The 24,334-nt window shown below is 40.4% G+C and overlaps 1 protein-coding gene across 2 annotated transcripts in view; it reads right to left on the bottom strand.

Moving 5' to 3' along the window:
• The window catches only part of LOC124555634 (glyoxylate/hydroxypyruvate reductase A-like), a 70,307-nt gene extending 61,021 nt beyond the window's left edge, over positions 1-9,286 (bottom strand). Inside the window, exons 1-3 of one of the 2 annotated variants that reach the window (XM_047129610.1) lie at positions 8,764-9,286; positions 8,168-8,299; positions 3,886-4,043 (exon numbers count right to left, since the gene is read on the bottom strand). In XM_047129610.1, the coding sequence (XP_046985566.1) occupies positions 3,886-4,043; positions 8,168-8,264 (255 nt within the window). In that variant the 5' untranslated portion in view covers positions 8,265-8,299; positions 8,764-9,286. The remainder of the gene's footprint in view (positions 1-3,885; positions 4,044-8,167; positions 8,300-8,763) is intronic. The other variant, XM_047129611.1, reaches the window with a different exon arrangement.
• Between the last annotated feature and the right edge of the window lie 15,048 nt (positions 9,287-24,334).

The following is a 24,334-nucleotide window of genomic DNA, read 5'->3' as shown; positions in this document are numbered from 1 at the left end:
AAAATGATATAAACAGCTGGAAAATGCCAATTTTGGAAATGTAAATGTGTAGTTACATGCTACCAATGTGAAACTTTAGTTTCATCTGGTGTACAAAGCTCTCCAACAGCTTACAGGAATGCATCTCGGTGACACCTCTGACAACCACCAATACTTCCATAGGTGAACATACTGTCATTTTTAAGGCACATTTAATGGGTTGATCAGATGTCATTACATCAGTAATCATGAAGATGACAACCAGCTGCATTCCCATAAGTTATTCATACACGAAGAACTGACAATTCCTAATACAATTGCTCTTCTCCATCTTTTACTTTTCACACAACTCAAACTACTTTCAGAAATGGTTCACATTCATGTGCAACAAACACCATAGTTAACAACTTTGTACTAATGGTTGTTAGGCAACACAACTGCCAATTCATTAGATCTGTTGTTTTTGCAGTCATTTAAAGAAACTGCCTTTATAGATTACAGATTTTATTTGAGGCCAACAGTGGCAACTGATATAAGCATGGAGATGTCAAATGAGCTATGGATCATTTGAAGTAAAACTTAGTCTTTGATTACACTACTAATAATTCAAGGCTGTGGCATGATTCACCATTCAAATACAAGTTTCTCACATTATGAAGTGATCAATAAGAGTCAGATGGTGTAGGAGGAGGAGAAGATTGGTGTTTAACATCCCGTCGAAAATGATGTCATTAGAGATGGAGCACAAGCTTGGATTAGAGAAGGATGGGGGAAAAAAAAATCAGCCGTGCCCTTTCAAAGGAACCATCCTGGCAATTGCCTCAAGCGATTTAGGGAAATCACCAAAAACCTAAATCAGGATGGTCGGACGTGGATTTGAACCGTCGTCCTCCCCAATGCAAGTCCTGTGTGCTAACCACTGCGCCACCTTGCTCAGTGAGACTGTGTAGGGGAAACACACACACACACACACACACACACACACACACACACACACACACACACACACGAAGGTGCTTGCGTGCACACCTGAAATAACCAGTTACAACAGCAGGATCCTCAGTAACAACTAACACTCCACACTGAAAGCACATTTTGATCACACACAGAGCTGTATTACCCACCTCAGCAGAGAATTATCCTATTTACACATATATAGAATGTTCCAGTAAGTTATTCACCACAGAGGACTCACAGCATGTGGCATTGGTTCCTCTCCTCATAAACAGGAATGTGGACTGTAGCTTCCTGGATCTGGATTTCATGAGTAACCCACCATATGATAGGCTGGCAGATATTCGCGTTCTGATGTGTTGTCACATCATCATGGTCACCACGATGTTCAGATCAAGGTACTAGCAATGACGGATTGTGATTGTCTGGCAGGTCTTCTTGTTCCTTGAATGGAAAGGTCCTATCATATGTCTATGCACATGACTATGACAGTCCTTAATGCCAAAGACATGGATGATGTGTATGCGCTTTTGCCTACTTAATGTAAGGTAATCATCCTTGACTTCATGTGTGTGTCTAAAAAGTGGAATAGGATTTGCAATAGGCCAAACAGAACATAGAAAATTCCAAGAGGGTCATTCTTCTTGTTTAGTTCCACCAGAATTCTGTTGAGAGATTACATATGGCTTTCTCAGTGCAGAATCCTTTACAGACGTTGAACTAACAAGGTGTTAAAAATTGCCATGAAAATATTTCACTGAGTTACAGCCCATCTTCTCAAATTAGAGGTGAGAGAAGTGTCTATGATTAGTGATAACTTAACTTAGCTTTTATAAATAAGGTGTTACTATTGCATATTTCTATCTTTCAGGAAGTACACCTTTATTCATAAACTGATTACAAAGGTAACATGAGGGGGAGGGAAATGGGAGCTACCACGCTAGCACAAAGTTTCAGCACTTTTCTTCATATTCTGAGAGGTAATGATTTCTGACAAAAAGGATGTCTGCTGACAGAGTACGCAATGCCTATCTTTGTGATTCTAATGAATCTGCTATGAATCTTACACTTTTTGTCTCTATGTTTTCTGTTATTGTTAGGAAGAATTTGTTGCATTTAGTGGCCAATGGTCTGAATTTAACATTATCTGTCTACTGCATTAACAAGATGATTTTCTTACAATTACAGGAAAATTAAATATTAGTTTTTAATGTGACAACAACCTTGAATTACTAGTGATCAGAGAGCAAGCAAAGTGTATTGGTGGGGAAAAATACATTGTTTGTTGGGAAGAAAGAAAGGAAAGGAAGGAAGATAAGAGTTTAACAGTCCATCAACAATGAGGCCATTGGAGACACTGATTTTCACCCACTGAAAGCCTAAACATGTGATCGCAAGTTCTTGGTGTTTTGGGACAGTTTTACTACAGTGGTTACTGAATGTTTGAGCATTGTCCTTCTGGTGGCTAAGCATATTTCAATTAACATCTGACTAACTGTGCATTTATGCTTTGTGGAACAACACAATACGGAACTGACTCAACAAGGTGACAGATGATTTCTGTATAAATACTGAGGCATTGTGTTTCAATAATTACTCATAGTTCTCTGATGTTTGTAGGTGGAATAATAACAACTTTTTTTCTGCCCTTATTCAAAAATATCACATAACTGTCTAACAGAGCTTATATACCAGGTGGTTATAATTAAACATTCCTGTTGTAACATGGAAATTAATTACTACACGAGTACAAAACTTGGTAGCATTAATGTCCTGAGTATGGGATGCACGATTTCCATGCGTCAAAGCGCCACTGTCCAGTTCCAACTGCAGCCACCAGGTGCTGTGATTAGTCATCATGATTCATAGACTCACACACCTGGCCAGTCACAGTGTGCTTGTTGATGTGTCAACATGAGCTTGGACAAAAGGAGCAGGGCATTATTGGTGAAGCTCTATTATCGAAACAACAGTAATGCTGCAGCTGCACTTTGAGAATTTCGCCAGCTGAAAGGATTACGGAAGGGTCCTCTTTCTCCACCTGCTGTGTGGAGCATGATGAAATAGTTCAAATCACTGGAGAACTGAGGGTAGCTCACCACAGGTGATTGATGAAATCACTGTTGGTATGGCACACAACAGTGCGTGCAATTCCTGACCATCAGGCAGTGCGCGTGCAGTGTCATGACAGTTAAACATCCCATGGTCCACTGTATGGAAGGTGCTCTGAATCATTCTCAAATGGTATCTGTACGAGATCCATATCATACAGCAGCTTGTACCACAGGACACACAATGATATGTTGACTTTGCTCTCCACTTTCTCACAAGGATTGAAGTTGATGACAGCTGGCCCTGGACCATCCTATGGACAGATGAAGTTCACGTTTCTCTGATGGGTGAGGTGCACACCAGAATTGCTGAATGTGGGGATCTTCACCTCCAGTCAATGTGCATGAAGTTCCTCTGTATCGTGAACATGTCACCATATGGTGTGGCTTCATGATTACAGTCACAATTGGTCCATTCTTTTTTGAACAGGTTGGCACTCAAGGACCAAAGACGTGCAGTGTGATGGACCAGCATTACTGCGGTATGCTTTGCTAGCATGTCGCATCCGCTGTGCAGGAGAGACACGCATTGAACTCTACAGTTTTAATGGAAGATGGGGACCCACTGCACATCGCTCGTGAAGTTCACCTGCTTCTCCAATATGATTATCAGCCAATCTTTTCTAAATGCTTGGCTGGCACAGTCACCTGCTCTCACTTCCTGTGATTTCTGGTTGTGGGGATACCTGAAGGACAGGATTTAACATAGAGATCTGGATTTGAAATTCTCCAGAAAGCTCATCAAAACAGGCTATGGTAAGATTTGCAATACATTTAATTGCATCTGCTAACCATGACACAGCTCTACTTTACCCACCAATAAATCAAGAACATAACTTACCTTTGTTTTATCAACAGCTGCAACAATGTTCTCCACTCCAGCATAGGTACACTGTATCCACTTTGCATTTGGCAGCTGATGAATGATGGGAGATAAAAGAAAACCATCTGCAATTATTATTTCAGCCTTCTGGAGAGCACCCAATGCATCAGCGGCACCTAAATCATGATGGTAAAATAAATTATGCAACATTTTTTTTGGAAAATACATGTTATGTAAGGATAAAATCAGTACCATCCCCAAATTAAAGTCTCCTCATCAACATAGAAAGACTAACAGCAACAATTTATTTATTTATTATACTAATTACATGATTTAAACTTGTAACAAGACACAGGGCAATTTATGTAGGTGCAAAGAAATTACAATTTGCTTCACACATCATCAAAGATCCTCTTTGTCCCTCATCGAGCAATGCATATTACGTTTAAGACACTGGAATATACACAACCAGAGTAAAACTCCAAACTTCTATTCAGTCAGTATGAAGGACCACCCCATTGCATGATTGTTAGTTTATTTGAACTGATCTCCTATATGACCAAATGTTTTAGCATATTTTGGAAATCAGCATAGCCTATTGAAATAAAATTCAAGAGCATAATTTTATCAACCAGGCTGCTATGTTATATGAAGAGTTAAGCCAATATTGCTAGGTGAAAAACTGGTGGTTAAAATTTATTTGTATAAACAAACAATAAATAATGATAAGCTCATAATTCTACATCCGAAATTTGGTAATTTCTACTACGCGAGGAAATTACATTTGTTGCATCAAGATATCAGTGACATGAAACTTTACACAGAGAGTCTATATCTGGTCATGTGAGTGCAATACAGCGTGGAAAAATAAATTACCACAACAACCACATGTGGGCAGATCCAAATGCTCAAGCAATCATGGAAACTAGACAACAGGTTTGCATTAATGTCAACATGTGAGTACGAATTGCCTGATAGAAATGTACTGCCACACAAATTGTTGGACAAAATAGCAGTTTCTGAATATTACCAATTTTGATGTAATACACTACCTCTGCTATCAGAGAACATTACCCTTGCAGGCTGTGGTTTATGGACAACGGGGCACCATGCCATTTTCTATGCCTCGCACAACGGTACATAACAAATATTTAATGAATGATGGACTTCTCAATGAAGTCCAGTAACATAGCATCCCCACTCACCTCACTTTAATCCATAGATTTCTGACTATGTGTATAGTTAAGGAGTAATGTGCTCATTTTAAAGGAACAAGTGTCACATACAAGTGACCAAATCTGAGGGCAGCCAGGTGTTTTGGCACACATTCATGATTCTTAGAGAAGAAAATCTAAGGGATGTGTAAGACTTAGTGCTAGTAACAACAATGAGCAAACCCCTGCAGTGTTAAGACAGATGGCTTTCAAAGAAGAAAATTGTCTATTTTTTAAAGAGTTGTTTGCTTCATGACATATTTATGACCTTTCCTCCCTACTTTTGATCAGTAATCTCTCCTGTAAGATATGGGATGCTTTTTAAAAGTGTCCTACTTCAATAACAGCAATAATGATTTCTTTCACTACACATGCTACAAAATTTCTAAATGTCTGTATATCGTTGAACCAAATGAGACTTCAATACAAATAATATCTAGTCTGATTTTAGAGTTAAACAACTTTGAGCCAAACACAACTTCAATTAAGACAAAGGTTTGTTTTTCCTTCCAATACTTCAATTACGGAAAGTATCATTTCTGTTTACCTACAGTGACTAATTTTCAGTATACTGTATTTTAGTTTAAAATTTAGTAGCCCTCCCAACATCAAGTACTGTACAGTTTTGCTTTTTATGTAGGCACTTCTGAGTTATGAAAATTACAGTGCACATGCCCTAACTACACTGGAGGATGTAACCCAGACATGTACTTGTAAATTTACTTTTTGTCAGTTGTGAACAGTGAATCTTCGATCTATCAAGTATTGCGAGACAAAGGGTACTTACACTGAAAAATAGTATGACTGTTTTCACAAACATTTCCCCAAATCAAACTAATTACAGCAGCTGGGTAAAAAGAGCAAAATCTTTTGAAACGTCAAAGTAAAATGAAAAACTGTATGTCATATTTCCACACAAGCAATAAAAACCAGAGATATTGGCACGAATCCTTCTCCAGTAAAGTTTTGAATTGTAATTAAGGTTTATTTTATGACTTCGTAGTCTTTTGGGTGCCATCCACACACAAAATTCTCTCGCTGTTCAAGCTGAGAAAACTTGTGCTTTTGAAAACCGAAGAAGACTAAATATCTTAGAAAGCTAAAGTTTTATTTGAGAGACCTCTCTTGAAGACCTACAGAATTTTACACAAGATCCATTTCAGCTCATACAGTGCTGCCAGACAAAACATCAGTTCAGGAACCAACTGACAGCATACACCTAGTCATTCTACACAGGTTTCAGTAAACAAAACAGATTAGCCCTCAGGCACAATGCACTTTATACTACAGACATTTCAGCTACCAGAGTCGAGCAATACTCCTTGCCACCCTCGCCACCTTACTCTTTCCTTACAATACCCTACAAAAAGTTACTTTATTTGCCAATGCCACAGAAGAATGTTTCCAATTACAGGCTTAAATACATAATAACTAAATGTTTGGAGTCTCTGAATTAATATGGTGTATTTTTGTAACAAAAATAAACGTTTTGAACATATGCCTATTTGTTTTCATTGAAACTATCAAATCCAAAGACACTGTTGCATATTCCACTGTCTGAAGACAAAGAAACCCAATGAACCTGGAGCATAATGAACACTTGTTAAAATAGGATCCTTTCTAATGCCTAATTTTTCTCAAAGTCACATGAAAGACAAGTCTTTCTGCGACAGATTATTTGCGTTCTCAGAAAAGCATATCAAAAGTATTCAGACATAATATTTTTGGCTAAATTCTAGTTTTTAAAAGTATATCTTCAAAAGTAACTGAATCCTTTCCCCAGTTTTCCAGGTATTCTTTAGGCGGTTATTCAGCATTCATTATTGCCAATGGATCTGCTTGTACTGATTCATACCAGTTTATCTTAGCTTGCATCAGCTTATTTGCATGTACTTTTAAAATAGCCTACAATGCTTTACGTCATACACTAAATAAGTAAATCTGAGTATTTATAAAATATCAATAAATACTATATAACAAATAGTCCAGAACAAAAATTATCATTTTCTACTCACATGTCTTATTCTGTAAATAAGAACAGTAGTACAGCACAAAAATTAATTACGTGAAATAGTAGCTTCTACCACTCTGAGGTTTACAAAAACAACAAAAAATGCACGAATTCTCTTGAGAGACAAGCCAGTATGACCTATTCACAGATACTGCTCTTTCTTGATTCTGCTTTGGTGAGAGCTACAGGCTTGAGAAGAAAAGGGATGGGCACTGGATAGTGGTAGAATATATACTAAAGATTTTAATTCAATCAGCAATATATGATGCAAAACAAACTTTTTTGTTGGTTATCACTCCAGCTATAGTGATTGTGTGGAAGATACAAAAATCACTGTGTTTAAAAATAATTTTTCATTTCAACTGTTGCTTAATGAAACCCATTCAGTTTCTGAAGCACGGTGGCTCAGCTGTGATTGACACTGACCTGACGGTTTGTTGTTAGTGAAGGGAGGATTGTCTGTGGCCATAAATAAAGCAATTTCACAGCAATCACTGGGAATAATTTGTATACATTGCAGATAACTAATTACTACCAATAGGATTGTATATTACACAGCCAAAAAATTATTCATTTTTCTAGCAATTGCTGATGATCATAATAGGATGCACTAATGCAGTAGGTACTAAACTGTGAACCTAACTACATTATAGGCTTTTATAGTGTTACAGGCTTTTATAGTGTTTTTTTTAATCATTACACTGAAGCTTACATGTACTGAGAACAAAAAACGTATGTAGGTATCTGGAACCTATGAAGAAGCTTGGGTGCAGTGTATCTGTTGATTTTTTTTAACACATTTCAGCCTCCTCTATCAGACATACATTGTAGTACTTTCTGTCAGATGTATCATGTTTAATTATGGGCATTCCATCATAACAAGAGGGGTGGTCAAAGTTTTCTTTTTGTTACAGTAAGTGATTATAAATTCTAATACTGGTTGCGCAATTTAAAATGCCAACAAAAACTTAGTAAGTTGTTTAAAATACATAGATATTCATTTCATTTCATAGTCAATGGCTTATACACGCTGCAATAATAAAGAAAGCAAATGCAGCACAGCAAGGCTCCTTACCGTGTTCCACCATATGAAACTGCAGTTGTGGAAGAGCAGTTTTTAAAAGTGAAGGTAATTTATGTAGCACGCTATAAACAGCAATTTGTTGTGTCATTATGACCGCTTGTACTCCACAGTTGTCACCTGAAACTTATATCACATTTATATTCCATAAACTTTATTAAAACCTTCAGTATTACATAAGATAAAGGGCGGTTCTATTCAACAAACAGTAATCACATCAAAACTTCATGACAACACGGGTATAATGCAATCATATATTACTGTTTCATTCTGCAACCGAAATCTAACATTTAATTAAGAGTCATCCCACTGGTTTATTAATATGCAACACAAGTAATTCACACAGCACTATTCACTGACAACTTCTTAAAATGCAATGGCAAGGTGGGATTTTCAGTGGTAGTGCCAGACAAAATTTTAGCTTAACATCTTCGTGCAAATCGAAGATCACTCTACACGCATAAAACACGTATTTGTATCTACTTATTTCCACCTGCGGCTTCTAGATCATGGATAAAAAACAGATTACAGATGATTAACTAGTACACACTACCCGATTTTTCGCCAATTTTTTTCCATACATTACTAACCTCATTCCAGACACTCGGCTTTCGTCAGCGCAGAGACTCGACTGGCAGTCTTTGCTTGATTACGTCGCGAAAGACTGAATGACTGTAATACGCAGATAAGATGTACCGAATCTCAAGCTTAAATAATAATTCTTACAGCCTTGCGTCAGTAGCTTGCCACCAAATCAGAGGCACTCACGTGTTTTACAATTTATTATGCCATTACGGCATACTTATTATCACCTTCCTCTTGCCATGAAGATATAATTTTGTTACAGTTCTTACGTTCAACCACACGAACAAAAAACTGAAGGAGAAAGATATCGCGGTTCCTTTTCTACATACAGATAGTCAACAGTGTACTAATTATCAACGTACACAAAATGATATTGCGATAATGTAATTTGAACACAGCGCTTTACATGTCACCAAAGAGTCTCAGCTGCATGTTTACAAACAGAAGGAACTCCCTCAAATGAATTGACGAGATACAAGCCAATGGTCAGGAAATATTGTAGTGAGAAATAATCCAGTGATACATCGAATATGTCAGCTGTGCATTCCCGTAACAAAATGTATGACAAATTTCGAAATGTAAGTGAACTACTAAGTTCACAGAACTTAAAACAGTGCGTCCACACGATGCTTATTTTCTTATCATGCGCATAAATTTCCATCTGCGCATGCGCATTTGTGCATACGTAAATGCCTGAAAATGGAGGCCGTGCGTTAAGCGCAGTACTTCGCACCTTCGGTGGAGGGGGTGGGGGTTGGGGTGTTTTGGGGGAAGAGACCAAACAGCGAGGTCATCGGACTAGGGAAGGAAGGCGGCCGTGCCCTTTCAAAGGAACCATCCCAGCATTTGCCTGGAGCGATTCAGGGCAATCACGGAAAACCTAAATCAGGATGGCCGGACGCGGGATTGAACCGTCGTCCTCCCGAATGCGAGTCCAGTGTGCCTTCGGTGGAATGTTTGCGCTTTCTAGTGGATGACATGCAGCTGGGGCCCCTTGCATGTTTCATTGTGTAGTATGTAGAGAGTATGGCGTGAAGCGATTTATGTGCAGTAATGTCTGTTGACTCCAAAGCTTGACTCCGAAGGCAGCATGCTTAAATTGATAGATGATTACAGACAAACAAAAGTCGTATGGAATGCCGTTTCTAAAGATCATTTGAATAAAAATTTGAGCTGTGATGCCCTGAGCGTCAAGTATTAGATAAAAAGTCTCCGATTATACTAATGTACAAAATAATATGAGAACTGGGGCGGATGTTGGTGCTATGGCCACTTAATAGCACCACAAATGAGCAGCCTGACATCTGAAAAAATGAAATAATGGGGTATGTGTAGCTCTGCGGAAAACTAATAAAAATAGAAATGAAGGACATTTATGATGCAGAAAATACAAAATTGGAAAAACGACCTCCATTGTAGTGGATTTTGTCGTCTATGGAATTCCCATACTTGTTGAGTCCTATGTTAATCTACGTATAATCTTTCATGATTAAAGTTACGTAAACAACATTTGTTTACAAAATAAAATACAAACGAGGCATTAAACGTTAATTAACCTTTACATAACGACTAAGAACCTCCCTCAAGTATTTCTTAGTTTCAGAAATGATCACTGAAATGCTTTGTTTTGGAATGATAAATGAATAGTTTAAACTGGTATATAAGTCGCCGGTTACTAGCTAAGTATTGTTGCCAACCTTATCGCTGTAGTTTCCGCAAGCAGAAAAATCTCACTGCGACCTCCTGAAATTTGCAAATAAAACATTGTTTTGACTTTGTATTTCTCGTAGCACTGTTATTTAGATACTTCTTTACCTACAGTCGCTTTTGTGTTTTCTTTTTTTGTAGCCTTTTAATCACAGTAAATTCAGCACAAGCATAGCAGGGGATCAACTGCAGTGTGCTTGCGCAATGAGAAAATGTATGGAAACGTGAACGCCCATGCATGCGTACATGTGCTCTTTCCACAACTTTTAATGCATGCCCTTCCAATCCCGTGCATCGTCGGTTGCGCACGAGTAAAATGGAATCGTGTGGACACACAGTCAGAACTCCACTCCGACCGTGCAAACCATAGAGTGTATTCTCTATGATGCAAATCAAGAAAACATTCACCATGAAAAAAATTGGCGCTTAGGATATTCTTCTTTTTTAAGTGCGCACAGATCCTCTTTACAAAATGTGTTAACTGACTTTCGCGGACAGATGAGTTATTGCAACAATGGGATTTACATACAACAGCTTAAAATGCATCAATCTAGATCCATTATTTACTTTCTCAGGCGAACAGATACATGAGACGAGATTTTCAGTTAACAGTTTAGTGGTACTTCGATGATTTTTACGTGATATCAGACAGGATAGTTTAACATAAGCGTGAAAAACAGTATTTGGAGTTACACTACTAGAGTTACAATATGTAACTACATACACAAATACTCATTTTACCTACACATATCAAAAAAAGTTTTGCATCACCTCGGTTCCGAGAGTTCCGGAACCTGTAGAGAAAATTGGAATGGAGATCAACATAAATACCATTTCCGCCCTTTTTATTGCTCATGAACACCTCACATCGCATGTTGTACCACCATACGCATTCAGAGGTGGTGGTTCAGATTGCTGAACACACCAGTACCTTTAATATCCAGTAGCACGTCCTCTTGCATTGATGCATGCATGTATTAATCGTGGCATACTGTGCACAAGTTCAAGGCACTGTTCGTCCAGATTGTCCCACTCCTCAAAGACGATTCTGCGTAGATCACTCAGAGTGGTTGATGGGTCACGTCGTCCATAAACAGCCCTTTTCAGTCTATCCCAGCCATGTTCAATAGGGTTCAAGTCTGGAGAACATGCTGACCACTCTAGTCGAGCAATGTCGTTATCCTGAAGGAATTCTTCACAAGATGTGCACGATGGGGGCGCGAATTGTCATCCATGAAGACGAATGCCTCGCTAATATGCTGCCGATATGGTTGCACTATTGGTCGGAAGATGGCATTCACGTATCGTACAGCCGTTACGGTGCCTTCCATGACCACCAGCAGCGTACGTCGGCCCCACACAATGCCACCCCAAAACATCAGGGAACCTCCACCTTGCTGCTCTTGCTGGACAGTGTGTCTAAGGCCTTCATCCTGACCGGGATGCCTCCAAACACGTTTCCGACGATTGTCTGGTTGAAGGAATATGCGACGCTCATCGGTGAAGACAACACGATGCCAATCCTGAGCGGTCCATTCGACATGTTGTTGGGTCCATCTGTACTGCGCTGCATGGTGTCGTGGTTGCAAAGATGGACCTCGCCATGCAACGTCGGGAGTGAAGTTGCGTATCATGCAGCCTGTTGTGAACAGTTTGAGTCGTAACACGTCCTGTGGCTGCACGAAAGCATTATTCAACATGGTGGCATTGCTGTCAGGGTTCCTCCGAGCCATAATCCGTAGGTAGCTGTCATCCACTGCAGTAGCATATATTATATTATGTGTATATATTATACACATAAGTAACATGGGTTCTTGAATGTACATTATAGAGACAATCATCTTCAAATATGGCACTTACATATAGTTCTTTATTCAACGCAATTAGCATGCACAATGTGCTGATGACGTAAAACTTGACACAATCCCAATGTCTGTGTATCACTTCTGCCTTTTGTAGAACCACAAATCTCATGCACATGTTGGTTGCCTTACACTATGTACGAACGGTGGAGCTTGTTTTCTCGAGGGCGCACCAATAGGCTATTTTCCTGTATTAAAAATATGATTGATTATAACATTAAAACAGCATTTATGGTCAAATAAGTGTTTTTTATGTAATTAAATCTTACAGATAATTAAATATCAAGATTTGGTCACGTGACCGAAAACGCGCTGGTGACGTCACAGACTAGGAGTAAAGACGAAGCTATACGTGTGTTATAGGGGTGTTAGCCAAAGTTACAGGGTTTTTTCGTACTTTTTCTGCAAGCAGTTTATCTATTTAGTGATGGTAAGCGTAATTACAACTTTTAAGTAACAATAGGAAGGAATTTTGTGTACCCTGATAGTCGAAACCTAACGAAAGTTGATGCGTCTATGCTCAACCCATTTAGACCGGCGATATGTGCAACGACGGACATTCTTTTCCCTGCACCCTGCACCATCATTAATCTCGCTCAAAACTAAGGAACTGTAGAACTTTTGTAAACGGGACCGTATATTATAACTAGATTGTCGGCTGTCAGTCATGAGCTGCGACCAAAAGCGTAATAAAATTATTCTTGGCAAACCTTAGTGCTGATTTCCTCTATAGAAGACACATGGTAGAGACATTTCGGCTAACAGATGCTTGGTGGCGCAGCGGATAGAGCAGAAGACTGTAAGTACTATGGTAAGGAGCTCGATTCGTGGCAGGGTTATATAGCCTTTTACACGAAATACGAGAACAGCGTTAGCAAGAACTGATTGGAGTAGACGTTTCGATGGTTGGATATTTTATGTATAGCTTCACATTAATCTTAGTCTGAGAAATGAACAATAGAGGAAAAATACATTTATATTGCGAACAAACAACTCATATTTTTGGAAAGCATTGCTATTAGTGAAGATGTGACCACACTGCCACAGTACAATGAGATATAGGACGACGAGGTTTTCTATAGGGAGAAACATAAAGCATGTACAACATGCAGGTATCATAAACGTAAGGGCTGCGATGTTTGTGAGTGGAAACTAACGTCAGTGCCCGAAGCAGACTTACTTCATCTTTATGTAAAATGATGAAACTCCAAAAGTTTATACAATAAGGATTCTAGCTGGACAGTACGAAGATAAAAAGAACATTGTTTCTAGTAAAGTAAAACTTGTGTGGTCGCATTAAATAAAAAATATCTTTTTGAATGCGACGCGTGTGAAGAGCGATTGCAAATGTAAGCGCATGTAAACAGAAAGGAAAACACAATAATATTCTTTTTCTGATCGGTTTGGTGAAGTTTTGTAACTGTGATTTGGTTTTCATATGAGAGGAGTGTCGAGTCGTTTTACTAATAAGTTAATATAATCTTTCGGGTTAGATTCGAACCAGCGATCTATGAATATCATCTTACACAACTGGAAATTCTACAGCTTTAACAAATAAGCTGCCAAACAATTTAGGTAGATTTGGCTAAAACCACAGTTTTCACCAAGAATTTAATTTCTTTGAATGACGCTATCCTTCCTTGTAACAGTGGGAAAGCGTATTTCGGAGGTAAATTATTGTACATTTCATAGTGCAATATATTTGTAATTAAGTTCGTGAACTTGTGCGGCGATGTGGTGGCAATTTGCCGGCACAGCGCAACCACATTTTATGCACCTTCTCACTCTCTGGAACACACAAAAACAATTTTCAGAAGTTTTTATGTATTTGTACAGTATGATACTACACACCATTTGTAAAACATTTTCGGAGATGTAAATTCCAAAACAAGAGATCACTGTGAATGAGCTTTATGACAGCGAGATAGCCAGTAACAACACATGCATCACATGACTCGAATGATGCGTTTTAGCGGTCTTTCAAACGATTTGAATTTCATCTCTGTTTTATAAAAGAATACTGAAATTCAAGAGCGTAAAATGACGTAATTAATCTTTGAAGACAAATTCCAGAAAACAGTAAAGTACCCTTTTCTCGCGATCAGTGAAACCTGTCATGGTCAGGGGGAGACGATGGTCTTAATGCAGTTTACTAAAAAAAAACGTTTTTGGAAATAAAAACTTGTAATGCCTAGACCGCAATTTTCCCATCACAAAGTTCGTTAGCTAGTTTCGGTTGCTATCTGCAAGCATCTTCAGATCTTCTGGTAAACCTTCCGGGATGTAAGGTCGTGGTCCATGAAACTCTTCAGCTCCTAACGTTTCGTCCAGAGCTGCGCTGGACATCTTCAGAGGGGTGTTTCTCCTCCGGTGAGTCTTGCCGACTGACCTTTTTTATATCTCTCAGAGCCTTTCTTTAGCCATTGGTTAAATTACTTTCCAGAGGTTTACTGCGGCATAATACTCTGGTGGTTTCGATCCGGATTGCATTTGCAGTTTCTTTGGGGAGAGTACGTATACCTGCTTTTACATTTGTAATAATATCCTCAACAGGAACTTTCGGAGGTGTTATAGCGTAGTTTCCTCCTTTTGCAAGAACTGAAATTTCGTCTTGAGATAAAACTCTGTCTGACTTGTTAATAACAGTTTCGGACATCACTATATTATTTGTAGATTCTGCATAAGACGGCAAGACTCACCGGAGGAGAAACACCCCTCTGAAGATGTCCAGCGCAGCTCTGGACGAAACGTTATGAGCTGAAGAGTTTCATGGACCACGACCTTACATCCCGGAAGGTTTACCAGAAGATATGTCATCCGGTCGTGAAAGCTTTCATACATTTTTAGATCGTTCAAAATATGAAAAAAGCGGCGAATAAGCATTGGAAAGCATCATTAGATTTAGTCATTCAACAACATGCATTTGTAAGCACCAAAATAATAGGAGTGCGTAGTTGAAACCGTCACTGCGAAAAAGTCGGGTTGTAGACGGTAATTTCGCAGGCTGATGGTCGTATAGGAAATTGTCCAGTTGCATGAGTAAAAGTTGGACCAAAAGCTCATTACTAGCAGTAGTATAACTGATATTATCGAGAAAACAGTATATACAACGGTTCCAAAAACAGCCCTGTCATTCATTTCATTCATAAGTTTGGCTACAAAATGAGAAGAAAATATGTGAGGATGTTTATCAGCAGCACATTTTTCAAAGAAAATGTGACGTAAATATAATAAATCACATGTCCATGTAAAGTTACATAAGAAAAATCCAAGGTCTATGATACAAATTCAAAAATTGTGTATCTTACAGGGCCACACATGAATTTTCTCACTTTAAAACATACACAGCATGACTACAACAACATCGTGCCTAATAATACAGGGCGACATAGCAGAAAGACTCAAGGGTATCTAAATGATTCAAACTGTTCATTGCCTACAAACAAAAAGCAGTTGCAATCATTTCTGGGGATCTGTGGGTTCTACAAAGTATTTGTCAGTGGGGAAGCTTCCAATGACTCATTTTTAAGTAATTTGTCAAGGTCAAAAGTCCTGTTTAAACTGAGAGAAAATTTTCAGAATGGCTTTGAGAGTTTAAACTAGGAATACACAAAAGACAGGTTCTTTAAGTGGCCCATATCGTAATGAAAACAGAAACTGATACAGAGAAAGCAATAAATCCTTTAGTACGAAAGGGAGGCTATTTCAATAGGTTAGTGCAGTATTACTTTTGGCGCCGTATCTTTTGTTTTGAGTTATTATGTTCAGAACAAGGTGTGAGTAAGGATTGCGAATGGCGAAATAGGTGTATTAGTGAGTAAGTGTTTTGGTGATTATTTATCGTTTAGAAAATATCAGTTAGATAGGATTGAAAATGTAGAAAAATAGTTTAGCATACATGTAAATTATATTTTAAAAATCGGACAGAGGAAAAAGAAAAAGACAAAGACGGGATCCGAGAGACAGACCTGAATGTGTTATCAGTGTCTGTTGCTTTAAATGGAATGGTTCAAATGTGACACATACAGCGCAGGTGACTGGAAATCTTTTAAGTGGCCAGTGACACGACAGGCAAGTTTCGCTGTGAGACAGGACTACGCAAAATGTGTTGAGTGCATACTCTAGTGACTACTGATGGAAAAGAATGAACATACAGAAATGGAGAGACACTGTGAAAGCAGTGAAGTATCATTTTAAGAAAGTAACAAAATGTCAATAAATATCGGATTGAAAATTAATTGGGGAAACCTTTTCTTCTACATATTTACAATATTCAATCATCAAACTTTGAATCTCTTTATGTTATATAGCAATAAGATAGAGCAATAGTTTTTCTTATTGACAGATACTTTGGGAAAATAAACCAAGTGTTTGGTTGTATTTAAGATGTTTTCGTTTATGTGTGGAGTGATTCCACATTTATTCGGAAGTTTAAGTGTTTAGAATGAGATATTTTAAACAAAATACGTTTTATTCCTGCACAAATTAATTATCAAATATTTTTCACTTATTTTCAAGTTATAAGAATGGAATTTTAAAAAAGAATCTTCTGTATCGATACAATTTCCTTCTGAATGTAAAGTCATTTGCCCCCTCATAATATATGTCATTTTTAAAAAAGGAAATAACTCACATTTTAACAGACACACTGTTTAAAAAATGAGTTTCTTTGTGACTCGAGTATGACATGCGGGTTGAGTGGATAACTTAACGTTTTTAGAGTGCTATTCAATCATGCAAAATTTTCATAATTCCTGATGTACAATTTGGCTTGAATCTAGATTATCCAGTTTCAGAAAATTTCTAGTATTACTTGTAGTAAACTGTACGTGTTAAGCACATAAAATGGAGAGCATATGTGACATTATTGCTCCTTTTTGACTTTCTGAGTCATATTAAATTATCGTGTACGATCTATTGACAGTTTCGGGAAGGCAAAGACAGGACAAAAGAAGAGACAGTGCCATGCAGATTGGCAGACACAGTGCTAAGCAGTCAAAGAACAGAAGGATCCCTGCTGTTATTGAGGAAAATGTTGACCATTGATGAATGATATAATTAGTGTTAGTGGATCGAAAAACGGCAACAATCAATAGAATGAAACAAGGCTCCTTGGCCTGATGAAATCACTGTCAGATTGTTTACAGTATTTGCTGCTGGTCAACCTTGTTCTGCAAGAAGGGTAACTGAAGTGATTCACAAAACTACCATTCTGTATCACTGGCATTGATCTTTCGTAGATGCCCTCAGTATATTCTGAACTCAAACCTAATGGAGTGCTTCGAACAGAATGACCTCTTCCTTGCCTGCCAGCATTACTTCCGAAAATAATGATCATGCAAATCCCAGCTTGGACTTTTCTCACATGACATTCTGAAAGCCATGGATCAAACCATTAAGGTGGATAGAATATTTCTTGACTTTCTAAAGGCATCTGCCTCAGTACCATACCAACGATTATTAAGAAAAGAAAATTATTTGGGTACGAAACAAAATTTCTGACCGGATTGAGTATTTCTTGGTAAGGGAGGGCGTAGAATGTTATCTTGGACGCAGAGTCACCACTAGCATTACGTAATTTCAGGCATGCCACAGGGATGTGTATTGGGACCCTTGTTGTTCATGTATGTTAATGACCTGGCAAATAATATTAAGAGTAACATCAGCCTGTTTGGAGACGATGAAGCTGTCTGTAATGAAGAAGTATTTGAAAAGACAGTGCAGAAATATCCAGTCAGATCTTGATAAAATTTCTAAGTGGTACAAAGACTGACAACTTGTTTCCGATGTTCAAAAATGGAAATTGTGCACTTCACAAAATGAAGATACGTAATATCTTATGACTACAACATCAGCGAGTAACAACGAGACTCAGAGACTCAGTTGAGTTGTACAAACAGTTTCTAGGAATATGACGGGGAATCACATAGGCTCAGTCATAAACTTCAGTTCATTGGCAGTATACTGGGAAAATACAGTCAGTCTACAAGGGAGATTGCTTACAAATCATTTGTGTGTCTCATCTTACAATACCGCTCAAGTGTGTGGGGCCTATGCTATATAGGACTAACAGGGAAAATTTGCACATATAAAAGAAGGGTGGTACTAATAGTCACAGATTTGCTTGACTCACAGGATAGCGTCGTGGAAATGCTGAAAAACCTGAGTTGACATACTCTTAATTACTGACGCTAATTGTCCCACGAAAACCTAGTATTATGAGAAGAATCTATAGACATTCTTCAGCCCTCTACGTATCGCTCCCGTACAGACCGCGAAGACAACATCAGACTAACCAAAATATGCACAAAGGCATTTAAGCAGTCATTCATCTCTCTCTCCGTACATAACTGGAAAGGAAAGATACACTACGTGGTACGATGATGAGCACCCTCTGCCATGCACTTCACAGCACTCTGCAGGGTATGTATGTAGATGTAGATGGAACCGTATGGCTGCTCACTGCCGTTACTCCATCGCGTCTGAAACGGTAACAGGCCTGCGATGCCAGCTGCAGCTTCCGTCAGGGACTAATTCACAAAAATGAGCTACTGAGTATAGTACAGTATATTACAGCAAAATACGTATTATGTTCATTTAAAACTATTTGTTCAGTACCATTATTTGGCCCTTAATTATACAGTGCAGATGAACTGATTTTTAAATGATTAAGTAGAAATTGTTGCAGTTACAAACTTTGAGCTTAGTAATGTGTGTAATTATTTTATGTGTACATGTTTAAAAGCAGTATGGATGTGCTGGTGAATTTTTAAGAGTGTCTCTCAACAGCTGCTGGATTTATGATGACTTCATGTAACTGCAGAGTGACTGCATTGAGATTCGGCGCTGTTTCATAGCGTATGTCGATTTAAATTTGTATGTGTTATGTGTAGCGCTGTACCAACAGCACCAACGTCGTAGTGAATAATTAGGCAGTTGATTTCAGTCATAATGTGTTCAGTTACAAATTTAATAAGGAATTATAAGCCTTCTTACTAGTGGAGTTAATTACAAAGAGTGTTTCTGCTCTGCAGAATCTATTTAGTGAAAACATCAGTAGCCTAGACGACCCTTGATAGACCGAAGGTGATATTGTTAATTTTAGAAAACGACTCAGAAGCCGTTCAGTTTGAAACTACACTACTGGCCTCTAAAATTGCTACACCAAGAAGAAATGCAGAAGATAAACGGGTATTCATTGGACAAATATATTATACTATAACTGACATGTGATTCCATTTTCACACAATTTGGGTGCATAGATCCTGAGAAATCAGTACCCAGAACAACCACCTCTGGCCGTAATAACGACCTTGACACGCCTGGGCATTGAGTCAAACAGAGCTTGGATGGCGTGTACAGGTACAGCCGCCCATACGGCTTCAACACGATACCACAGTTCATCATGGGTAGTGACTGGCGTATTGTGACGAGCCAGTTGTTCAGCCACCATTGACCACACGTTTTCAATTGGTGAAAGATCTGGAGATTGTGCTGGCCAGGGCAGCAGTCGAACATTTTCTGTATCCAGAAAGGCCCGTACAGGACCTGCAACATGCGGTCGTGCATTATCCTGCTGAAATGTAGGGTTTCGCAGGGATCGAATGAAGGGTAGAGCCACGGGTCGTCACACATCTGAAATTTAACGCCCACTTTCCAAAGTGCCGTCAATGAGAACAAGAGGTGACCGAGAATGTGTAACCAATGGCACTCCATACCATCACGCCAGGTGATACGCCAGAATAGCGATGACGAATGCACGCTTCCAATGTTCGTTCACCGCGATGTCGCCAAACACGGATGCATCCATCATGATGCTGTAAACAGAAACTGGATTCATCCGAAAAAATGACGTTTTGCCATTCGTGCACCCAGGTTCGTCGTTGAGTACAGCGTCGCAGGAGCATGGTCTCCGAGCTGATAGTCCATGCTGCTGCAAACGTCGTCGAACTGTTCGTGCAGTTGGTTGTTGTCTTGTAAACGTCCCCATCTGTTGACTCAGAGATCGAGACGTGGCTGCACGATCCGTTACAGCCATGCGGATAAGATGCCTGTCATCTCGACTGCTAGTGATACGAGGCCGTTGGGATCCAGCACGGCGTTCCGTATTACCCTCCTGAAGTCAACGATTCCATATTCTGCTAACAGTCATTGGATCTCGACGAACGCGAGCAGCAATGTCGCGATACGATAAACCGCAATCGCGATAGGCTACAATCCGACATTTATCGAAGTCGGAAACGTGATGTTACGCATTTCTCCTCCTTACACGAGGCTTCACAACAACGTTTCACCAGGCAACGCCGGTCAACTGCTGCTTGTGTATGAGAAATCGGTTGGAAACTTTCCTCAGGTCAGCACGTTGTAGGTGTCGCCACCGGCGCCAATCTTGTGTGAATGCTCTGAAAAGCTAGTCATTTGTATATCACAGCATCTTCTTCCTGTCGGTTAAATTTCGCGCCTGTAGCACGTCATCTTCGTGGTGTAGCAATTTTAATGGCCAGTAGTGTAGTTTACGTGGGGCGTTCAATAAGTAATGCAACACTTTTTTTGTCCTATTTCACCTGAAAAGATGCGGAGTTTGTTATTGAACATCGTGGAATACTCCCACTTCAGCCTCTATAATTTCATGAAGTTTCGATAGCTGGTGGCGCCATACGAAGCCTTCAAAATGTCGTTTATAACGGATGTGCGCTCCTACCAGACAGCTCTAGTTGAGTTTCTTTGGCAGAAAACCAGAGCATCGCAGATATTCATAGACGTTTGTAGAGTATGTACGGAGACGTGACAGTGAACAAAAGCGTGGTGAGTCGTTGGGCGAGGCGTCTGGCGTCATCGCAACAAGATCGCGCAAACCTCTCTGATCTCACGCGTGCCGGCCAGCTGCACACAGCTATGACTCATAGAATGTTAAAAAAGCGGACACCCTCATTCGAGTTGATCGAGGTATGACAATCAAACATCCTGGCAGATTAAAACTGTGTGCCGGACCGAGACTCGAACTGGAATGCTCGAGCCACAAAGAAACTCATTTTTTAAACTGTGTGTTTGTTAACATGTAGCTCAAATGGTAGAGCACTTGCCCGCGAAAGACAAAAGTCTCGAGTTCGAGTCTCGATTCGGCATACAGTTTTAATCTGCCAGGAAGTTTCATATCAGTGTACACTCCGCTGCAGAGTGAAAATCTCATTCTGGAAACATCCCCCAGGCTCTGGCTAAGCCATGTCTCCGTAATATCCTTTCTTTCAGAAGTGCTAGTTTTGCAGGTTTGCAGGAGAGCTTCTGTAAAGTTTGGAAAGTAGGATACGAGGTACTGGCAGAAGTGTGAGGACGGGGCGTGTGTTGTGCTTGGGCAGCTCAGATGGTAGAGCACTTGCCCGAGAAAGACAAAGGTCCCGAGTTCGAGTCTTGGACTGGCATACAGTTTTAATCTGCCAAGAAGTTTCATATCAGTGCACACTCCGCTGCAGAGTGAAAATCTCATTCTGGAAACATCCCCCAGGCTGTGGCTAAGCAATTTCTCCGCAATATCCTTTCTTCCAGGAGTGCAAGGTTCCCAGGAGAGCTTCTGTAAAGTTTGGAAGGTAGGAGGCGAGATACTGGCAGAAGTAAAACTGTGGGGGCGGGGAGTGAGTCGTGCTTGGGTAGCTCGTCGGCAGAGCACTTGCTCGCGAAAGGCAAAGGTCCCGAGTTCGAGTCTCGGTCCGACACACAGTTTTACTCTTCCAGGAAGTTTCATATCAGCGCGTACTCCGGTGCAGAGTGAAAATCTCATTCATTCCACAGTCAAACATCTTGCTGCACTACTGAACTTCTCTGTTGGTAGTGCTGACACATTTGTCCACACGCTGGAGTACGAAAAGGAGTGCGCCCACTGGGTTCCTCGGTGCTTAACAGAAGTCCATAGAGAGTAACGAAGGACCATCTGTGCGGAATTACTTGCCCATTACAATGCTGAACGTGAGATTTTTCATCGAACTTCAAAATGGTTCAAATGGTTGGTTGGCTGGTGGTTAGTGTTTAACGTCCCGTCGACAACGAGGTCATTAGAGACGGAGCGCAAGATCGGGTGAGGGAAGGATTGGGAAGGAAATCGGCCGTGCCCTTTCAAAGGAACCATCCCGGCATTTGCCTGAAAAGATTTAGGGAAATCACGGAAAATCTAAATCAGGATGGCTGGAGACGGGATTGAACCGTCGTCCTCCCGAATGCGAGTCCAGTGTGCTAACCACTGCGCCACCTCGCTCGGTGTGGTTCAAATGGCTCTGAGCACTATGAGACTTAACTTCTGAGGTCATCAGTCCCCTAGAACTTAGAACTACTTAACCCTAGCTAACCTAAGGACATCACACACATCCATGCCCGAGGCAGGATTCGAAGCTGCGACCGTAGCGGTCGCGAGGTTCCAGACTGTAGCGCCTAGAACCGCTCGGCCACTCCGGCCGGCCATCGAACTTCGTCGCAGGCGATGAAGCATAGGTTCATCTCTTCGAACCGGAAACAAAACGGTAATCCGTGGTGTTGAACCACACCACCTCTCCTCCGAAGAAAAAGTTCTGATCCGCACCCTTGGCCGGTAAAGTCATGGCGACAGTCTTTTGAAAATCTGCAGGGGTTATTGTTATTGATGCCCTCCCTCATGGTACAACGGTCTGTCCCGATAGCTGAAAGGTGTGCGTGACGGACTGCCATCCTAAGGGGCCCGGGTTCGATTCCCGGCTAGGTCGGGGATTTTCTCTGCTCAGGGTCTGGGTGTTGTGTTGTCTTCATCATCCCCATCCGGCGCGCAGGTCGCCCAATGTGGTGTCGAATGTAATAAGACTGTACCAAGGCTGCCGGACCTGCGCCATAAGGGGCCTCCCGGCCAAAGACGCCAAACGTTCATTTCCATGGTACAACGATAAACTCTGAAGTGTATTGTGTTACCCGCAGGAGAATGAAGAAACGACTTCAGCGTGTTCGTCGCCACAAAAAAATGCAAACGATGTTCTCCTTCTCCATGACAAGGCAAGGCCTCAGACAAGTCTGAGTACCCGACAGGAGCTCATAAAACTTCACTGGACTGTTCTTCCTCATCCACCCTACAGCCCGGATCTCGCACCTTCCGACTTCCATCTGTTTGGCCAATGAAGGATGTCCTCCGCGGGAAGCAGGACGTGAATAATGGGGAGGTTACTGATGCAGCAAGACGTTGGCTCAGACATCGACGAGTAGAGTGGTACCATGTGGGCATACAGACCCTCCCAGTAAGGTGGCGTAAGGCTGTTGCAAGGAACGGAGGTTATGTTTAAACACAGGGGGTTGTAGAGCCAGAGGAGTGAGGAATAATATTGTGTATTGGAATCCTGAATAAAATCAACGCCGCGCGGAGTTTCCGCGCGGTTTGAGGCGCCATCTCGCGGACTGCATGGCCCCTCCCGCCAGAGCTTCGAGTCCTCCCTCGGGTATGGGTGTGTGTGTTGTTCTCAGCATAAGTTAGTTTAAGTAGTGTGTAAGTCTCGGGACCGATGACCTCAGCGGTTTGGTCCCTTAGGAATTCACACAGAATAATATCAACCTACTTTCAGAAAATATGTGTTGCATTCCTTATCGAACGTCCCTCGTATTACGAGGTGCATTCAAGTTCTAAGGCCTCCGATTTTTTTTCTCCAGACTGGAAAGAGATAGAAACATGCGCATTGTTTTAAAATGAGGCCGCGTTCATTGTCAATACGTCCCAGAGATGGCAGCACCGTACAGCAGATGGAATTTTACCGCCAGCGGCGAGAATGAGAACTGTTTTAAATACTTAAAATGGCGACTTTTTCCTTACTTGAACAGCGTGCAATCATTCGTTTTCTGAATTTGCGTGGTGTGAAACAAATTGAAATTCATTGACAGTTGAAGGAGACATGTGGTGATGGAGTTATGGATGTGTCGAAAGTGCGTTCGTGGGTGCGACAGTTTAATGGAGGCAGAACATTGTGTGACAACAAACCGAAACAACCTCGGGCTCGCACAAGCCAGT

Source organism: Schistocerca americana, chromosome X (assembly GCF_021461395.2).
Source record: "Schistocerca americana isolate TAMUIC-IGC-003095 chromosome X, iqSchAmer2.1, whole genome shotgun sequence".
Classification (NCBI taxonomy): domain Eukaryota; kingdom Metazoa; phylum Arthropoda; class Insecta; order Orthoptera; family Acrididae; genus Schistocerca; species Schistocerca americana.
The sequence above is the reverse complement of the archived record's forward strand: the minus strand, read 5'-3'. Positions and strand labels throughout refer to the sequence as shown.